The 16,655-nt window shown below is 37.1% G+C and overlaps 2 protein-coding genes across 3 annotated transcripts in view; one reads left to right on the top strand and one right to left on the bottom strand.

Annotated features, from left to right (window-relative positions):
- The window catches only part of LOC137976133 (complement component 1 Q subcomponent-binding protein, mitochondrial-like), a 7,802-nt gene extending 75 nt beyond the window's left edge, over positions 1-7,727 (bottom strand). Inside the window, exons 1-7 of one of the 2 annotated variants that reach the window (XM_068823423.1) lie at positions 7,419-7,713; positions 6,596-6,684; positions 6,066-6,118; positions 3,638-3,731; positions 3,496-3,540; positions 2,222-2,410; positions 1-560 (exon numbers count right to left, since the gene is read on the bottom strand). The exon at positions 1-560 is cut by the window's left edge and continues 75 nt beyond it. In XM_068823423.1, coding sequence (XP_068679524.1) covers positions 411-560; positions 2,222-2,410; positions 3,496-3,540; positions 3,638-3,731; positions 6,066-6,118; positions 6,596-6,684; positions 7,419-7,620 — 822 coding nt within the window. In that variant the 5' untranslated portion in view covers positions 7,621-7,713 and the 3' untranslated portion in view covers positions 1-410. Of the gene's footprint in view, positions 561-2,221; positions 2,411-3,495; positions 3,541-3,637; positions 3,732-6,065; positions 6,119-6,595; positions 6,685-7,418 lie in introns of both variants that reach the window. The other variant, XM_068823422.1, reaches the window with a different exon arrangement.
- A 1,772-nt stretch (positions 7,728-9,499) lies between these two features.
- Positions 9,500-16,352, top strand: LOC137975451 (serine/threonine-protein phosphatase PP1-gamma catalytic subunit A). The gene is made up of 8 exons (XM_068822574.1): positions 9,500-9,698; positions 9,779-9,910; positions 10,002-10,232; positions 10,406-10,510; positions 10,680-10,751; positions 12,423-12,574; positions 12,776-12,910; positions 14,143-16,352. Exons 1-8 carry the CDS (start codon positions 9,644-9,646, stop codon positions 14,248-14,250), a joined length of 990 nt encoding a protein of 329 aa, XP_068678675.1. The 5' UTR covers positions 9,500-9,643; the 3' UTR covers positions 14,251-16,352.
- Positions 16,353-16,655: the final 303 nt, after the last annotated feature.

Raw genomic sequence — 16,655 nt, forward strand, 5'->3', positions numbered from 1 at the left:
AACAAAGACTGGTCAGTGGGTTGCCTTATACCAGTTCTCTGTTTTGCCAAGGAGATGAGCAAGAAAGCATCTATCTCCTTGGAAACCCAGGGGCAGTCAGTCTAGACAAGACCAGAAAATCATGGGGAAAACCGGGACTGGCGGTTTGGCCCATGATTTTCTCGTCCTGTCTCGACTGACTGCCCCATGGTCTCCCAGGATGGATCACTTTCAGTTCTACAATAATTAGATTACTCATTTAGAGCAGGTCTTTCTCCTTTCTTACAACTTGAAGAATCCACTTGTTCAAAAATCAACATTTTGGTCCTTTTGCAGAGACAATGTAATCGTACATGAAAAGCGGTCCTAGCACCAGTGATATGCTTTATGCTGAATAAAAATTACAACTGGTATGTCAAGGTTGAGGGAAGTTACTGAAGCTTGACAAAGTTTTGCAAATCTTCCAGGAACTTGATGTATTGCTGCTGTTCCAGTGTTGTACTGAAGTCGAGAAGCCACTGGCAGCATTCATTGTCAACCCCTCTTTCAGCCAGCATGTTCAAAAGCATTACATACAGGTTCTGTGGAAGTAATGTTTTACAAGATAAATACATAATTTATTAAAAAAGTCTTTTCAAAGAATGGGCTGCTTCATTCCTTGAGATGGTTGACCACGCATGTCCCAATATCAAAAGGTATTTCTTGAATAATCCATCAAGGATAACAACATCATGATCGAAGGAACTTTGACTGCCAAGTATGTGACTAGCTCTGAAGAGCATGTAAACTTGCAGGAGCTGGTACACTAGATCAAAGCAAGGGACTTTAACAACTGCATTGCTATGTGGAGGTTGGGTGCCTGAGACATCCTGGAGCTTCCACTATTGGAAGCCAGCTCCAAGATGGAGACTGCACCGATGGCTGGTAAAACCTGGCAACCCAGCCATGGGCCCCCACGCTCCCGGGAAGACAGACACCTGTCACACTGATAAACAGTAGAAAGTAGTGAGCTAAACGCTTCACGCAAAATGCTCCTTCTTCCCGCCCTAAGGGTGAAAGGTGACTCTGGCTTTCAACCTTTGATCAAAGTGCCATCCACCATTCTGGTTTGAAGAAATTTGAATGTAGCTTAGAAGGTTACAATTCAAAGACCAATTTAATCTATTAATATCATGAGTGACAAATTACATTCATAAGACGCCATTTTGGCACTGTAGGAAAAGTTGCCATGGCAACATTGTAATTTCCCATGTGAGATTATACCCAGTAAATTAATGCTGAAATTTCGCGCCAAAATTAAGGAGTAATTTGTTACCCATGTTATTAATCTCTTAATGCATCCACTTATTACAGTGCGTTTCACAAAACTTTTGACAAACAGTTTCCGAAGTTTGTTTGAAATTCCTGAAGTTCGCTACAAATTTGGCAATTTCATTCGTAGTTGTTAATCAAATTGTGAACTTAGAAACGAAGTTGTGAATTTCACCACGAACTTCGTTGGGAAGTTAAGGAGTTTGTCGCGAGAGAAGTTCGCACCGTTCGGTGTAAATTTCTCGGAATTTTCTTAGAAGTTGTGGTTAATTACGTTGATTGCGAATTACTGGTTTTAAAATGGGTTATAAAACGTTGAAAACTGAATATTCCCAGATGTCACCCGACACCTGCCTAAAAATAGAATACAATTTCTGTCGTGTGAACTTCTATGCATGGTTGCTTAAAAGTATTTTACAGTTAAATCTATCAGAGATAAAAAGAAACCCTATTTTCAGGACATACATCATTCTAGAAATACCGCAAGAAACAAACATTTCAATGTCATGTTGTTCAACTTTTGTCTTTACATTTCTAGTGTAAACAAGATACAAGTCGCGCCATCTGTCTGTAATGTGAAGTCCCGGCTCCATACCTCTCAAATAATTTACCTTTCAGAAGTAAACATCAAAAAATTAGTCTTGCTTGGTTGAGAAATTTTTCCACTTTGTTTAAATTCAATTGTAGTTATATTACCAAACCAACTACACCGAACACTGTGAACTTTGCTCGTGACGAACTTTGCAACTTCCCAACGAAATTCGATGTGAAATTCACAACGTCGTTTCGAAGTTCACAATTTGATTGACAATTATGTAATGAAATTGCCAAGTTCGTACCGAACTTTGAGAATTTCAAACGAACTTCGTAAACGGTTTCTCAAAAGTTTTGTGAAACGCACTGTAATGCATCACTGGTTTAAGATACTTACACTATCCATGTTTTCTGTCTCGGCTGAATACACTGTTTTCTCCTTGTCTCTTCCAGGAGTATCCATGACTGACACATTAATAATATGTATCATTTCAGGAGCAGCTCTGTCAACCTCTCCTTCTCCATCAGATATTAAATCCTCATTTAAATCAGTGTTAAACTCACAATAGAACTTTAATGTATGACCCTATAAAAAAACAACCTTTAATGAAAAACAAACATTCCATGCTAGTTGTCTCCTGTGTTCTTTTTTTTTGAGAGTGAAAGGTGACTCTGACCTTCAACCTTCTTTGATCAGAGTGCCATCCACCATCTTGAATGAAATAATGGGGTTTTGAAAAGAGTTTTCTTGCTCATTCTTTGACACCAAACCTGAGCAGAATTATGTTCTGACCAGTAGTGAAATAAGACTGATGATACAGCACATGCAAGTTGTGTAAATTGATGACATGTAAATTTTTTCACTTGCTTGGGAGCCCTGGTCATGCACCAAAGGAAACACTGTCACCAAAGCAGACCCTTCTATTAACCCATTTCAGAATTGTAATTATTATTTTGAAATAATAATAAATAATTATTATTTTGAAATCTTCTATGGAAGAGGAGACTAGCTGGGAAAACCAAATGCGAATTAAATTGAAAAGAAATAATGAACAGAGAGATGGAAAAGGATCTCTCAAGTTAAATTTTCGTTAACAAGATTAATGCAAATGTAATAACATAATTACATGTAATAATAATGACCTTTATTTTAATTAAGTGTCAAGTGCACTTGAACAGTTTCCAGTTGAGTGTCTAAAGAAATTAGTGAATTAATTTGGTTTTGCAATACTTCACTCAGCGATTGGTTCAACATTCTCGCACCATTTTTTTTACCCAATCAGAAGTGAAACCAAAACCAATCATGGCTCGCACATGCACCTTTTCCTGCGCTTTGTGTCGGCTACATGCAATTACTTCGACTTTTGATTGGTTTATTGGATTGTCTCCGTCCTTTTTGATTGGCCAAAGTAATTACTTCCGATTGGTTTTGGTTTTACAACACTCGCTTGAAAACCGCTTTAAGTGTTGAGGCACTAATTAGGACGATGTACAGAAATGAAATCAAATCAAATCAACACATCAGCAAATAATAGGTTAGACAAAGAGCAGGTGGCCAACAAACAGTTAACAGACAAGTGCATTAAAATTTGCTAGGGTTGCAGGTTTTCCATCCATCACGAACAGCTTGTTGTTGCTACATAAATGTGTGGCATCCTTCTTTCCACTTACAGTTTTCTTTGTAATTTCCACTGTGAATAAAGGATATGACACAATCTAAAACAAAGACAATAAGAAATCTTTGATATTCAAACACTCACCAAAATTCAAGTGCCAAGCTTACTCTCTATATTATAGAATTACCAGCTCTTACCTTTCCTATAAACGCTTCATCGTCATCATGATCGACATCTTCACCTCCTTCGTCTTGGTTTATGTTTTCATTGAGATCAAATGACAAGACAATCCTTACAACATTGCATAAAACAATACTTATCAGTGACAAATCAATCCAAACACATTTTGCAGCCATGCTGAATTTGTTTTTACAAAGAATGAAAGGACCAAAAATGCTGGCAAAAATCAAAATCTTTAACCCATTGACCCCTAGCAATGGGACTCAATATATATTGACTTTTAATCTGTCTAACGCCAGATGATTTTACTCGTCAAGGGGGGCGGTCCAGGGCAGTTCAGGTATTAATGAGTTAACAAGAGCCAATTTTTTGGTATTGCATAACTAGTCATCTCAAGTACTTGGCAATAACTAAGTAAAGAATATTTGTTTGCTTTCTATTACTTATGCTACTTAACTGATTTCCCTTAAAGTGTCCCTAACCCTTCCAATTTGTTTTTCTTTGGTAGATTTTCACATCTTTCAAGAACTCATTTTAGAATTTTTTTTTAAATATTGAATCCTAGTTTTTTTACGAGTGCTAAAAATGAAGGCAGTCTCGACTATTTCTTCATCAATCATTCGCATTAGTCCCCCACTCAGCCAAATGTGTCCATGAAAATCGTATCATGCAAGCTTGAGTTGTTGGAAGTGTCCTTTTCTTACATCATAGCTAAAAGTGTCAAATATCGGACGCTTCTTGTTGGCTCGTTCCTAATGAGCCCACAAGGCAATGATTTGTCCAGTGGGGCTTATAGCTTGCAAAAAATAAACAATTTCACTAACGTTAAGCGCTCGTAAAAAAAATCAGGATTCAATATTTGAAAAATTTCCTTCTAAAAATGAGTTCTTGAAAGATATGGGGCGTTTCGAAACACAGGAACAGAACGGAATATTCCATAATAAACCAGAATATGCCTGAATGAGGCGGAATAACATCGGAATGAAACGAAATGAACAAGAATGGTACTGCAACAAGCCGGAATGACACCCAAATAAAGTGGAATATACAGGAATGAACCTGAGAATGCCAAAAATTAGTGTTTCGGTTAGCACCGACCGATTTTCGGTTGTTTCAGTCAGCTTTTGTTGTGTCACATAATTCCCTAAGGGAATTGCATGTGTTTTCGCCATTTGTAACATTTGGAGCACTTCAATCACGAGAAAAATTTGACCGGTATATCCATCGTTAAATTAATAATTATTTGTTGTGGAAGTAATATTTTTTTCCTAAATAAATACAGTAGCAAGCGAAACAGAATGTTATTCTAACAATTAGAAAAACATTCCGTTTCTCTTGCTACTGTTATTATTGTTTTTGTCTATGGATCTCGGAGGCCGCTTTCTCTGTGTGAGTCACAAAACCTGTGAACATTTTTCTGTCATTCTTACAGGTCAATTGTGTATTGACCAATCACAATCAAGTTCAGCACCCCATTACTTCCACAACAAATAATTATTCATTTAATTTAGCGACGGACATACCTGTCAAATTTTTCTCATGACCTAAGTGCTCCAAATGTTACCAAAGGCAAAAACACATGCAGTTCCCTTAGGGAATCAAGTGACACAACAAAAGCTGACAAAAACACCAAATTTTGGCATTTTCAGGTTCATTCCGCTATATTCTGCTTTATTTGGGTGTCATTCCACCTCATTCCGGTGTCATTCTGGCTTGTTCTGGTACATTCTGGTACCATTCTTGTTCATTTCGTTTCATTCCGGTGTTATTCCATCTCACTCCGGCATATTCCGGTTTATTCCAGTATGTTCCGTTCTGTTCCATTCTGTTCCTATTTTTAGTAACGCACAAAGTTATGAGAATCTACCAAAAAAAAACAAGTTGAACGGTTAGGGGCAATTTAAAATTAGAACAGTTTTCCATACTTTGCCATAATTCTCCCCATCCATGGACAGGTTGTATCAAGATTAAGTGTCAAGTTTACATGTACTTCAAAAATTACGTTAAATTTTTACAATGTCCACTACACACATGTACCAAATGAATGCTAATCAAGGGTACACATGAGGGTAAACTTACAAGAGACGATATTAAGATAAAAAGAAACCAAACAATACATATTGGGATTACACAATAGACTGTATTTAGAAAACTTGTATAGTTACATGTACATAAATATTAAAATAAATTGAATAAATGAATAAAACAATAAAACAAAATATAGGGTACGATAAAAATGATTATTCAATTTTGATATCAATCAGTGGGCGTCAACATAAGCATGTATGGGTCATTTCCATCCATTTCTACCCTTCTCACTCTCTTTCTCTAACCCTATTTGTTCCTCCTTATATTTCCCTTTCTTTTGACGGTGTCAGGAGTCACAGGTCACAAATTATTAAATGCAAATTAGAAATGCTACTGAGAAAACCAATGGCAACCCACCTCTCACCATTGTGCTCTCGTTCCAGTTTGACATGTGTTCCCTCTACCTTTGGCTGTTGAATAATTATTTAACAAGCTGTGATTTCCAATGTTAGAAATTGCTGATCGCATTATAACAAGGATTATGTATTTGCCAAAGGCAAGTTTTTTCCTTGTTAAATCACTCTCTGCAAGTTTACACACACAAAAAAAGAGTGGATACAACCATACACAAGCAGCATATTACATGCATCTGTATCAAACACAGGTAGAAATAAGAGCGAGAAGACCCTTTTTTGTAAAACATTATTCCTAGGTTAAGAGGTAAGCTCTTAAAAAATATATGGTAAAAAGGAAGACAAAATAAACCCATATTACTTAGTAAAGATGTTCCTCTTTTACAAAGTAAACCTTTTCAAAGCTTTGTTGGATCTTTCCTAGGTTGAGAATGATGAAAGTGCTAAACTACATACTGAAACATAATGTTTTGTTGCTCTCACTAGAGCCTCAAATCTAAAACCTTGTCAGAAGATAAAAGAAAAAATACTTACCTTAAATAGCATTGATGAGGGAACTGTAGAGGAAGCGTCTTTTTCATGTTGTATTTCTTGTTTCAGGAAGCTCATTAGTTCACTATCTGCTGTTTAAAAATACATAAATACCTATAAGAGGTGATAAAATGTCAAACCCCTGCTGACAACAATATCAGACAAATGTAGTTGGAACACCAAATGAAAGATCTTGTTTAATTTTCTAACTTTCCTTGATTTAATGCAAAAAGAAGTTTGTTTCAGGGACTGTCAGGAGGTGGAGGAAGTGAGGGGGAGTAGGGGGGGGGGGGGAGGTGGAGTTTTGGTGACTCCAGCAAATGAGATGTCTCTTGAAGGTACATACATGTATCTCACTGTACAGCAGGATGGATGCATAAAGAGGTGTTCAGGTCAGTGGGATAAAATAATCCATAAAGTTTATTCTAGTTCATAGTTTACACCTTTTTTTCTTTTTCAAGGATTGTTTTCTCAGATTATGCTAATAAAAGAAAGAAAGAAAAGAAAACAATGATTGTAAAAAATCTGAGCCAGGAAAGCATTTAAATCATGGCATAATTAGGTCTTGACTTGCAATCATGTGACCATATTCTCCAGACATAATAGTAGTCTTGAGGCATTCTTGTTAACAAAATGTGCTAATAGGAGTTTTGGCACTGATGTGGGTGAGGTGACAAGACGTTATCCAAGTTCTTCCAGATCTAGACTGTCTACAAAACATTGCTTGCTCAATTTAAAAAGGGGTGAACCTTTCATTTTTGTACTGTGTGTTGATCCTTGTGAGTGTGAGAGAGAGACATGCTTCATACAAAATAACTAAACAAACCTTGGGTGTATTTATGCATTTCGCAGGCACAAACTTTGGAGCAAGCGCAAGAAATGACAAGTCCTGGATTTTGCGAAGCACCACGTGTAGTTGCTGCGAACACTGACCGCGATCGACAAGAACCTACAAGGTTACTCGACATATTTCTACTGGGTAGCAGCCTTGTAGTCCTTCTGGAAAACAACCTAACTAGCCCTGCCATAGTTGACAAAATTATTTTGTAAGGAGAAAAACTCAAAAGGACTTAGAGAATCATATAACGATTGATAAATTTGTATAAGGCTCGGCACCATAGCAAACGAATACCAAGAAGCCGAGCCTTCATGCTATGAAGGAAAGTACGTCATTCCAAGGAATAATATAGTGTCCCACTGTAGTTCGGTAACAGATCACAGATGACGTCAAAATGTAGTAACATGGAATCGATAATTAAAAGTTCTTGATGATGACGTCAGCTATGCGTCTGTCCTCTAATATCATGATCGGAACCGATGAAAACTGGTGCAGTATCCATCTATCTATAGTGTATCTATCTATCTATCTATCTATCTGTCTATCGGAACTTGATATTCTCGTTTTTTAAGGGTAAAACAGAATTGATCTTGATAGAAGATGACTGGCATTTCGCATAAAAGAGGAGTTTTTAAGCAAAAGATTAACAACTTGAGAAAGTGTAGAGGAGCCTGCAGAAGCACCTCTTACGGGATATGATGTAAACCTATCCTGCAAGAAGACTATCTCTTCCACCGCGAGAGCCTGTTCACGGCTAAGGATGATGTGAACCAGGATCCCATCACAACTGATCTGACCAGTCCCCACATGGCTAGACTGCTCGCAGTCCTTTCTGAGTCTAGCCTGCTTGACAGGCGCTTTATGAGCCAAGCGGGGCGAACGTGATATTTCGCGCGGAGCGCGACACGAGCGCGAAGCGCGAGACGAGGGGGAGAGAAAAATACACCCTCGTCTCTCGCATTTTGCGGAAAATCGGCTGGTCGAAATATTGAAATAACATTGCAAAAAGTCCTTTTTAGTATTTAGAATTAAGTACCTTTTATAATTATTTTATATCTTTTGATTGCCTTTGACATTTTGACTTTCTACTTCGTTATCTGCTCATTTTTTCGCTAAAAAAAAACGCCGAAGTAACTTGTGTAATGATTATATTTTACCGTTTAGGTGATAAACATTCCATGCACGTGAAGCAAATCATCTGTGTGGCTAAGATGTTCCTTATAACCTCTCGAACTTGTGTTGTTTGCCCCCTGAGAAGTGTGGAGCTAATTTGCATGATAATATCAAATCCAACATTGCGGCCATCGTGAATAAGGTCTATCAGAAAGTCAAAAATGGCCTTTTTGACTAAAATTGTATTTGGGTATATACCCATTCACCTGCCCATTTGATTATCAAGGGCTGGAGACATGCCACGCTCTTGAACGTTGAGGGATTGAGTCACGTGAGGTCACGTGAATAAAGGAGCTGAAAAGTGAGTGTTAATTGAAACTAGTGCCAAAACAATGGCTAAAAGTGTAGACTCTCCAGGCTTTGTCTTTCTTGACTGGTTAAAATTTTTTTACGGTTTTGTAAAATTTTTTGCATCAGGAGCCTCGGTTGTTTCTGTTCAATATATGTATAGGATCGAACCATCTCTTTTTTTTTGAACTTCAGCTTAAAGATGTTGCATTGTCTCCATCGAGCTTTACATTTAAGAAAGAAATTAATCCAAAGCCATGGTCGCTATAAGAGCCATTTTTTCTTGTGACCAAGGATTTTTTACATTCTTGCATCGACAAGTACACACATCGATAGTCCCCTAAGGGTCTTCGAACGATCAATACGTAAAACTAAACTTTTGGTTTCGAGCTGTCTCGGCAGTGAACAACCCTGGAAACGAGGTTGGGTTTCGAGATCTTGAAACCAAAAGTGTGCAAAGATGGATAACTGCAATGATTTTGATTTAGTTCAAAACCTCCCCTGAGTTCAAAATTCAATTAGACGCCTACACCGCCCTGTATTGTTCCGTTAGTCCAGTCCAATATCGTTTCTGCAGAGGTTTGACGTCATAAGTTCTAGCAACCGCCAGCGGAATCTCTCTCTGAGCGCCATCTTTGGTTGCATTCCACAGTGCCTGAAGAATCTTGAACCATCCAACCCTCCATCGAAGCTGTTGCAAAATATTTTAGAACATTTCACTTACATTATACGTTAAAGAAACTCTATAAGTTATGGCTGATGCTGAAAAGTTAAACGTTGACAGCATCATAGCTAGACTATTAGAAGGTCAGTTTCGATATGGTTATTTTCATTTCAAAATAGGAAGTAAACTTTTCACGGTTATAACGCTTTCTTTTTCCTTCTAGTGCGAGGCTCAAGACCGGGGAAGAACGTTCAACTCACAGAAGCGGAAATAAGAGGACTTTGTATAAAATCACGAGAAATTTTTCTGAGTCAACCGATTCTTCTAGAACTGGAAGCTCCTCTTAAGATTTGCGGTAAGTTTGGAAGAAGCCGGCATTTGGAATATAGAACGTTTGCATTCAGTTTTTGACATTAAACTCACTGTTGTTATCTAATTTGTTACAGGAGATATCCATGGGCAATACTATGATCTACTGAGATTATTTGAGTATGGTGGCTTTCCACCCGAATCAAACTACTTGTTCCTGGGAGATTATGTGGACCGTGGAAAACAGTCTTTGGAAACCATTTGCTTGCTTCTAGCTTACAAAATCAAATACCCTGAAAACTTCTTTCTACTTCGTGGAAATCACGAGTGTGCGAGTATAAATCGTATTTATGGATTTTATGACGAATGTAAGTAAAAGGTTCGAATGCATTATCGACCCAAATGAAATTTTACAGTGCGTAACGATTTATGGTCATTAACTGCTTTGAACTTAAGCATGACGTATGACTGCGGCTCACTTTTTATTTTCCCAAGTTGTCGTCTCAAATGGTGAAAAAACGTTTTTTATTTTCTTTTAAAGGCAAAAGAAGGTACAACATTAAGTTATGGAAGACGTTTACGGACTGTTTCAACTGCCTCCCAGTTGCTGCAATATTGGACGAGAAGATATTTTGCTGTCATGGAGGTTAGAGTACAAACTTTCATTGCCTGAGTTCGCGTACACACGAAAGTTACTTCTTTTGTTTGAAGGATTCTTCAATTTTTAGAGCTAATGCTACAAAATGTTTAGACAACGTATATTTCACAATGTCGAGTTTCATGCCAACTCAACCAGCGTGTTTCATTATTTTAAGGATTATCGCCCGATTTACAATCGATGGAACAGATTCGCCGAATTATGCGACCCACTGACGTTCCCGACCAAGGTAAGAAGGAAGTAGGCTACCGGTCAATATTCACGAGGAATAACAATTAAATTCACTGGTTGAAAGCAAACATGGAGTTTTGAGTGACCTTAAAAATTGTGTACTTTGCTATGATCGCTTTAAGTCGGAATGTGGCAAAAATTAATGAAAAAAGTTATCACGTCCCAGTTTTTACTACGTACATCCCCAAAATATTTGAAATACCGGAGGAAACGCAGTGATAACAAATCCTCCATTTCGAGCACTAAATTGCTGGGATTACAAGCAAAGGATGGTTTGGATGTCTCCTCACTGTTCAAATTTAATAAATTATTAATAATGGTAAAGAACATTTTACAATAATTTTACAACATTACGTGATTTAAAAAGTCCATTACATAGAACAAGACACTGTTTTTGCTTTGTTTATGCAATTTTAAGACTGTAGTTTGTAAGGGTAACAATAAAAGTAATCAGCGGTTAAGTGGGTGTAGCTTTTTTGTGAGGAAATTTTAATTTTTTAACCACAACACTTAAAATTTGCATTTTATTGTTTTGCCAAGCCATCCAGTTGTTATACAAAAGAAATCTAAACATGATAATCTATTTAAAGTGGTTGTATTGCATAATTTTAGTAACAATTTTAAATTCCCAAGGATATTTTTTGGTTATGATATCCACATAATAATTAAGAATGATAATCAAAGCGGGTTTTTTTTTATACTTGCATCTCCATTTATGTGTATCCAAAGTTTGGGTGTTGAAAATGCCACAGAAGGCACTTTCTTGAGAACTGATTTAGCTAAACCCAGGTGCGCTGTCACATTTTCGTTTTGGTCTGCAGACCTGAAATTATTTGGTCCACGAATCTTCCATTTTCTTTGTAAGGATTGAGTTATTTAAATTCTAAGGCAACTTAGCGGAGCACTCTTTACAGTTAGGTTATGTCAAAACTTGTCCAAGGAGGATTGTATCATTTGAATGATCCAAACCTGCATGCTAAATACAACGTTATCCAGGTACAGGGCTTGAAATTGCAACCAAGACAGTCACATTTGTGACTAAATTATTTCCCTTTGCGACTAAAATATCTGGAGAAGTCTCAAATTTGCAACTTGTTGTCACCTTGGCTCTTTCGAAACAAAGGGGTAAGCAGTTGCCACTTTGCTGCTACTTTTGCTAAAATAAATAAAGAAATGACAAAATCATTTGTTTCTCGCCGTGAATTTTCTTTCAATCTGAAGATAGCATAATTGTAGTGTAATTTTCGCTGCCATGTTATGTGCACAGCTCCATTCCTTCGATATCATTCACCACTTTCAGCTGTTTCTTTAAACACAAGTATTGTGGGCTCATATTCTGTTTTGCTACACCGCTGAAAACACAATGCAGCACAACGATTTTGTTACTAAAATTTGCAAAATTGCTACTAAGTTTCCTTATCTTGTTGCAAAATTGCGACTGTTTTTTTTCCGTTAATTTCAAGCCTTGAGGTACTTGTAAACTGAATACATGACAGAAGGGTGATCTTCCTTCCAGGTTCCTTCTTTTGTTTTTCATCTTGCTTTCTTTATGTAAGCAACCCACAAAATTTTGAAGCTTTTCCTTGCCGTAATATGGCAACACCACATCCTCTGGGTATCACTTTAATATTATCATTGTCCTAAAATACATTTAACTTTTGTCAATTAGGATTACTTTGTGACCTGCTGTGGTCAGACCCAGACAAAGATGTTCAAGGATGGGGAGAGAATGACAGGGGTGTATCGTTTACCTTTGGTCCTGATATTGTGTCGAAATTCCTCGCAAAACATGACCTGGATCTCATTTGCAGAGCACATCAGGTAAAAGCATGATTATCAAATTTTTTTTTTTTGCATCCATTAAGAGCTCTGATGCCCAAACTTGCCCAAACTTGTTGATCCTTGAAACTACATGTGACTGGGACTGTTCAAAGTGTTCTTCAGAATATTTGGGCATTGACATTACGATGGGGGCTTTGGTTATAATAATCCTTGACAAGTGTGTTTTAATTTTTGTGACAGGTTGTAGAAGATGGATATGAATTCTTCGCCAAAAGGCAACTAGTGACTCTATTTTCTGCTCCTAATTACTGCGGAGAGTTTGACAATGCAGGGGCAATGATGAGTGTTGATGAAACCCTTATGTGTTCCTTTCAGGTAAGATTTCTGTTTCAAAAAAGTGAACATATAAGAGTGGACGGAACAGTGGAAGTGGAACGCTTGGAAGGCTTGGTTTACGAACATCACAAATCGTATTTTATCGTGTTTTATCACCATTTACTAAATAAACCCCTTTAGGTGGCTGGCATGTCAGCTGATAATGTCCACAGCTGAGGGCAAATGTGAACTTTTGAGGACAATCTCCCAGGCAAGGACATCGGCTGACATTCTAGAAAGCCAGAAAGCAGTTTGCTTATTTTATAACCCTACCATTAATTTTCATATTGCCCAAAAACTGCTCATAAAAGCCACTATTACCTGTTGGGGAATGTGACCAGTCTTGTAATGTCACTAGACTCTTCAAAATGAATTTGGTTTTTCTTCCATGTAAAATGGTAAAGATAAATTGAAACTCTTGTGCTGGCTGACAAATTTAATATTGAACAGAATCGACTGGGACTCTGCTGCATGTGTTACCTACAGCACTAACTAGTACCAAAGGATGGTACTGGAAAGCTGGTTTACTAACTTAGAACAAACACCAATAAACCGATGCCTACAACTTCCCGCATCCTACAAATGACTCATCAACGTCATCAACAGACAAACAACATGCTGATTTACGCTATCACAGTACTGCCCAATGTATTCTAGGATACATGTACAGACCTTAGACCTATAGACTGATCGAAATGCACCAATCACTGATTAGTCTTCCCAGCCAATTACATCTAGACTCAACTGACAGGTGACCAATAACATCACGAATAAGTCGACTAATGATATCTACGACCGGAGTTCTTATAGTATCTACTTACGTTACACAAATCACTTGACTCTGAAGATAACTTCCGCTCAGGTTGTCGAAACGTCCGTCAATGTCATCTCAAACAGTCCTTCTCAGGACTACACTCACCCAGATGATTATGCTGTACTTAATTATGATATAACTCCTGAGTTCAAACCATTTACGATATTTCCTGATGTTATCAAACCAACTCTGTTTTGTCCTTCTTCTTCCTCTCTCCCCTTCCACTTTTATTTCCATCACTCTTCATATCACACAACTTTCATCTTTTCCTCATGACATGGCCATACCACGACAGTCTTCTCTCCTCGCCTCTTCTCTTGTCTCATTAAAACTGGTCTTAAACCCCCAAAAAGTTTGTCAATAATTTATTAATTAATTTAATGATTTCCTCGCTTATGTAAGTCTCTGCTATCTACAGATTCTAAAACCTGCAGACAAGAAAAAGTTTCCCTATGGAGGCTTGAATTCTGGTCGGCCAGTTACACCACCACGTGGAGGTCAACAGGGAAAAGGGAAAAAGAAATGATACTGACATCTTCTATTAGTTTGGACTGTAACATAATATTCTTGTACAATTTAATTATGTAGAGCAGATTTCTTATTGACTCTATTTCATTTTCCTCAAAAGAAAATGGATAGAAAGTCCCTTCTGTACAACCTGTGTGAATAGCAATAATTACTTCATTCGCTATTGTCTCTTTCCTTTTCCCTAGAAATTGTCAAACGTAGTGCTTGACACAGAATGAAAAAATTGAATTTACAGTGTCAAATAAACCATCAAAGGCGCAAAAAGACTTCTTTTATTCAGTTTTGCATACCCGAAACCAGTGACAAATACATCTTTGCTATGCTCTTTGCATTAGGGTTTCAGGCTGTGAAGGCTGCTTTTAACAGTTTTAATGCAGCCTCTGATAAGCTTAGTAAGTGAAGTCAAAGTCAAGGCTTGACAACATAGAACAATCAAAAGTGTGGTGAATCGAGTTTTTCATCCTGTGTTAAAAGCTATGGCTTTCCTGTGAAGAACAACACTATTGTGTACTTAATTTGTGTGACGTTGTGAGAAGCTTTTCAAGGAATCATTTTATAGGAGTGCTCAGCCAACTGTTAACTGTATGAAAAAAACCCTGAGAACTCCTTAAAGTCTTTTTCAGTATTAAGAGTATCCTTTGAGGGGAAAGGGATTTTCTTTCGACTTGTCCAGAGTTTTTAAGGAATTTGTCTCTGAATATAGACCACAACTGTCTAAATTACAGGTGTGTGCAATTTGCTAATACATTACGTCCTTAACTTATCTACAAAGCGATCATTTATAAATGTCTTGTGTGAGTGCTAATTAGGCTTGTTGTCCTCATTGAATAAGAAGTCTTCAAAAGTTTTCAATAATTGAGGCAAGTGAGGGGAATAATCTATACACACTTTTAATTTGCTTGGAACTGTAAGTTTTAGTTCACTTCTGGATGGTTCTTGAAATCTGAATTTGTAGCAGAGGCATGTTCCATGAAAACAAGCGAAACCGCAACACATTGGATACTGCACAATATGCAATGCTGTACATTGCTTTTTTTATTGGTTATGCCCTACATGGCATCTATTTCAGACTGGACTGACTCTCAAAGCCTTCTCCCAACCAATCTTGCTTAAGCTTTTATGAGTCAGATTTATTATTTCTTCATGAATTAATAAGTGATCATTGTATTATAAGGATAGGCCACTTTGTACTATCTTTTGTAACAAAGTATAAGATAGTTATGGGAATTATGGGCAAACAGGTTTTGATTTTTTTGTTAAATTAATGTACCATTGTGTGTGTCTCTAAGTTACTAGTTTCCTTAGATTGTGCTTTTCATCTGGCATTACAGACAACATTCATCACATCATTTTAATGAGTGGAGTGCATGTATATAGAGTCTAATTCAGATATAAAGTTGGAACAATTTCAAGGGCTGTATTCATATCTGTCAAGGACTGTTTTAGTTTCGAATTTGTAGCCAAACTTGAGTCGTAAACCGTGCATAACATGTGCAAAGAACACATGGGGCAACAGATTGAGAACAGATGGAGGAAAAAGTTTTTTTTCTTAGCATCTTTCCACTGTATTACCTTTAAATTTTGCATTCAACTTGTGATGACAATTTGTTGTCATTAACTGCTCAAAATTGTAGGAAATAATGATACAAGACTCTGACAGTCGACAGTTATGCATGCACAGCCCTTCATTGACATGTGCTCATGTAAGTAATCATGCAATACATAAGAAATTGCCTTTATTTCATTCTCATGTGCTCTTTTATCATTTTTACTAAAATTGTGTGTTGGTTTGCTTTTTCATTTTCTTTGTAATGTCGGAATAAAGGGGATGTCGTGAAGTGATAACAAACTTAGGTGCTCAATGAAAGAGCAGAGTAGTGCTCTGAACTATTTTGAGCTTTTCAAATTTCACAGACCACACAGTCCTATGCAGAAGCACTTGTGAGTATTGTGATATTATTTTAAAGATTTACACGCTTAAACTTTTTTTTTCACTTTTTCTTTGACCAGGAATGTTGCATCTACCCATTGCCAAAACATTTCACGTGTTAGCTAGTTAAATCAGAGTACATATTATTAAATAAAATTTGTATAGTCTGACTTCGTGTGGTGCTTTTGTCTGGCCAAAAGTAAAATGAAATACTTTCTGCAACATAATTTTTATTTAAAGGGGATGGTTTTGGCACCTCTACAAAAATATTGTTCATGCAGTGTTTTAACACGCCCCACAGATGATAATCGCAGGTGTCTTTCAACCCCCTCTGATTTTATGGGTATTGTATGATGCTTTCTTACTCTTTAGTTTGTCAATTTTGTTAGCCTTTGTATAGTTGAATTGCTGTCTGTAGTCTGTTGCCACCTTGCAAGCAGAGCCTTTCTTTTACTTGCTCGAGTTTGGCGTTC

Source organism: Montipora foliosa, chromosome 11 (genome assembly GCF_036669935.1).
Source record: "Montipora foliosa isolate CH-2021 chromosome 11, ASM3666993v2, whole genome shotgun sequence".
NCBI classification, from domain to species: domain Eukaryota; kingdom Metazoa; phylum Cnidaria; class Anthozoa; order Scleractinia; family Acroporidae; genus Montipora; species Montipora foliosa.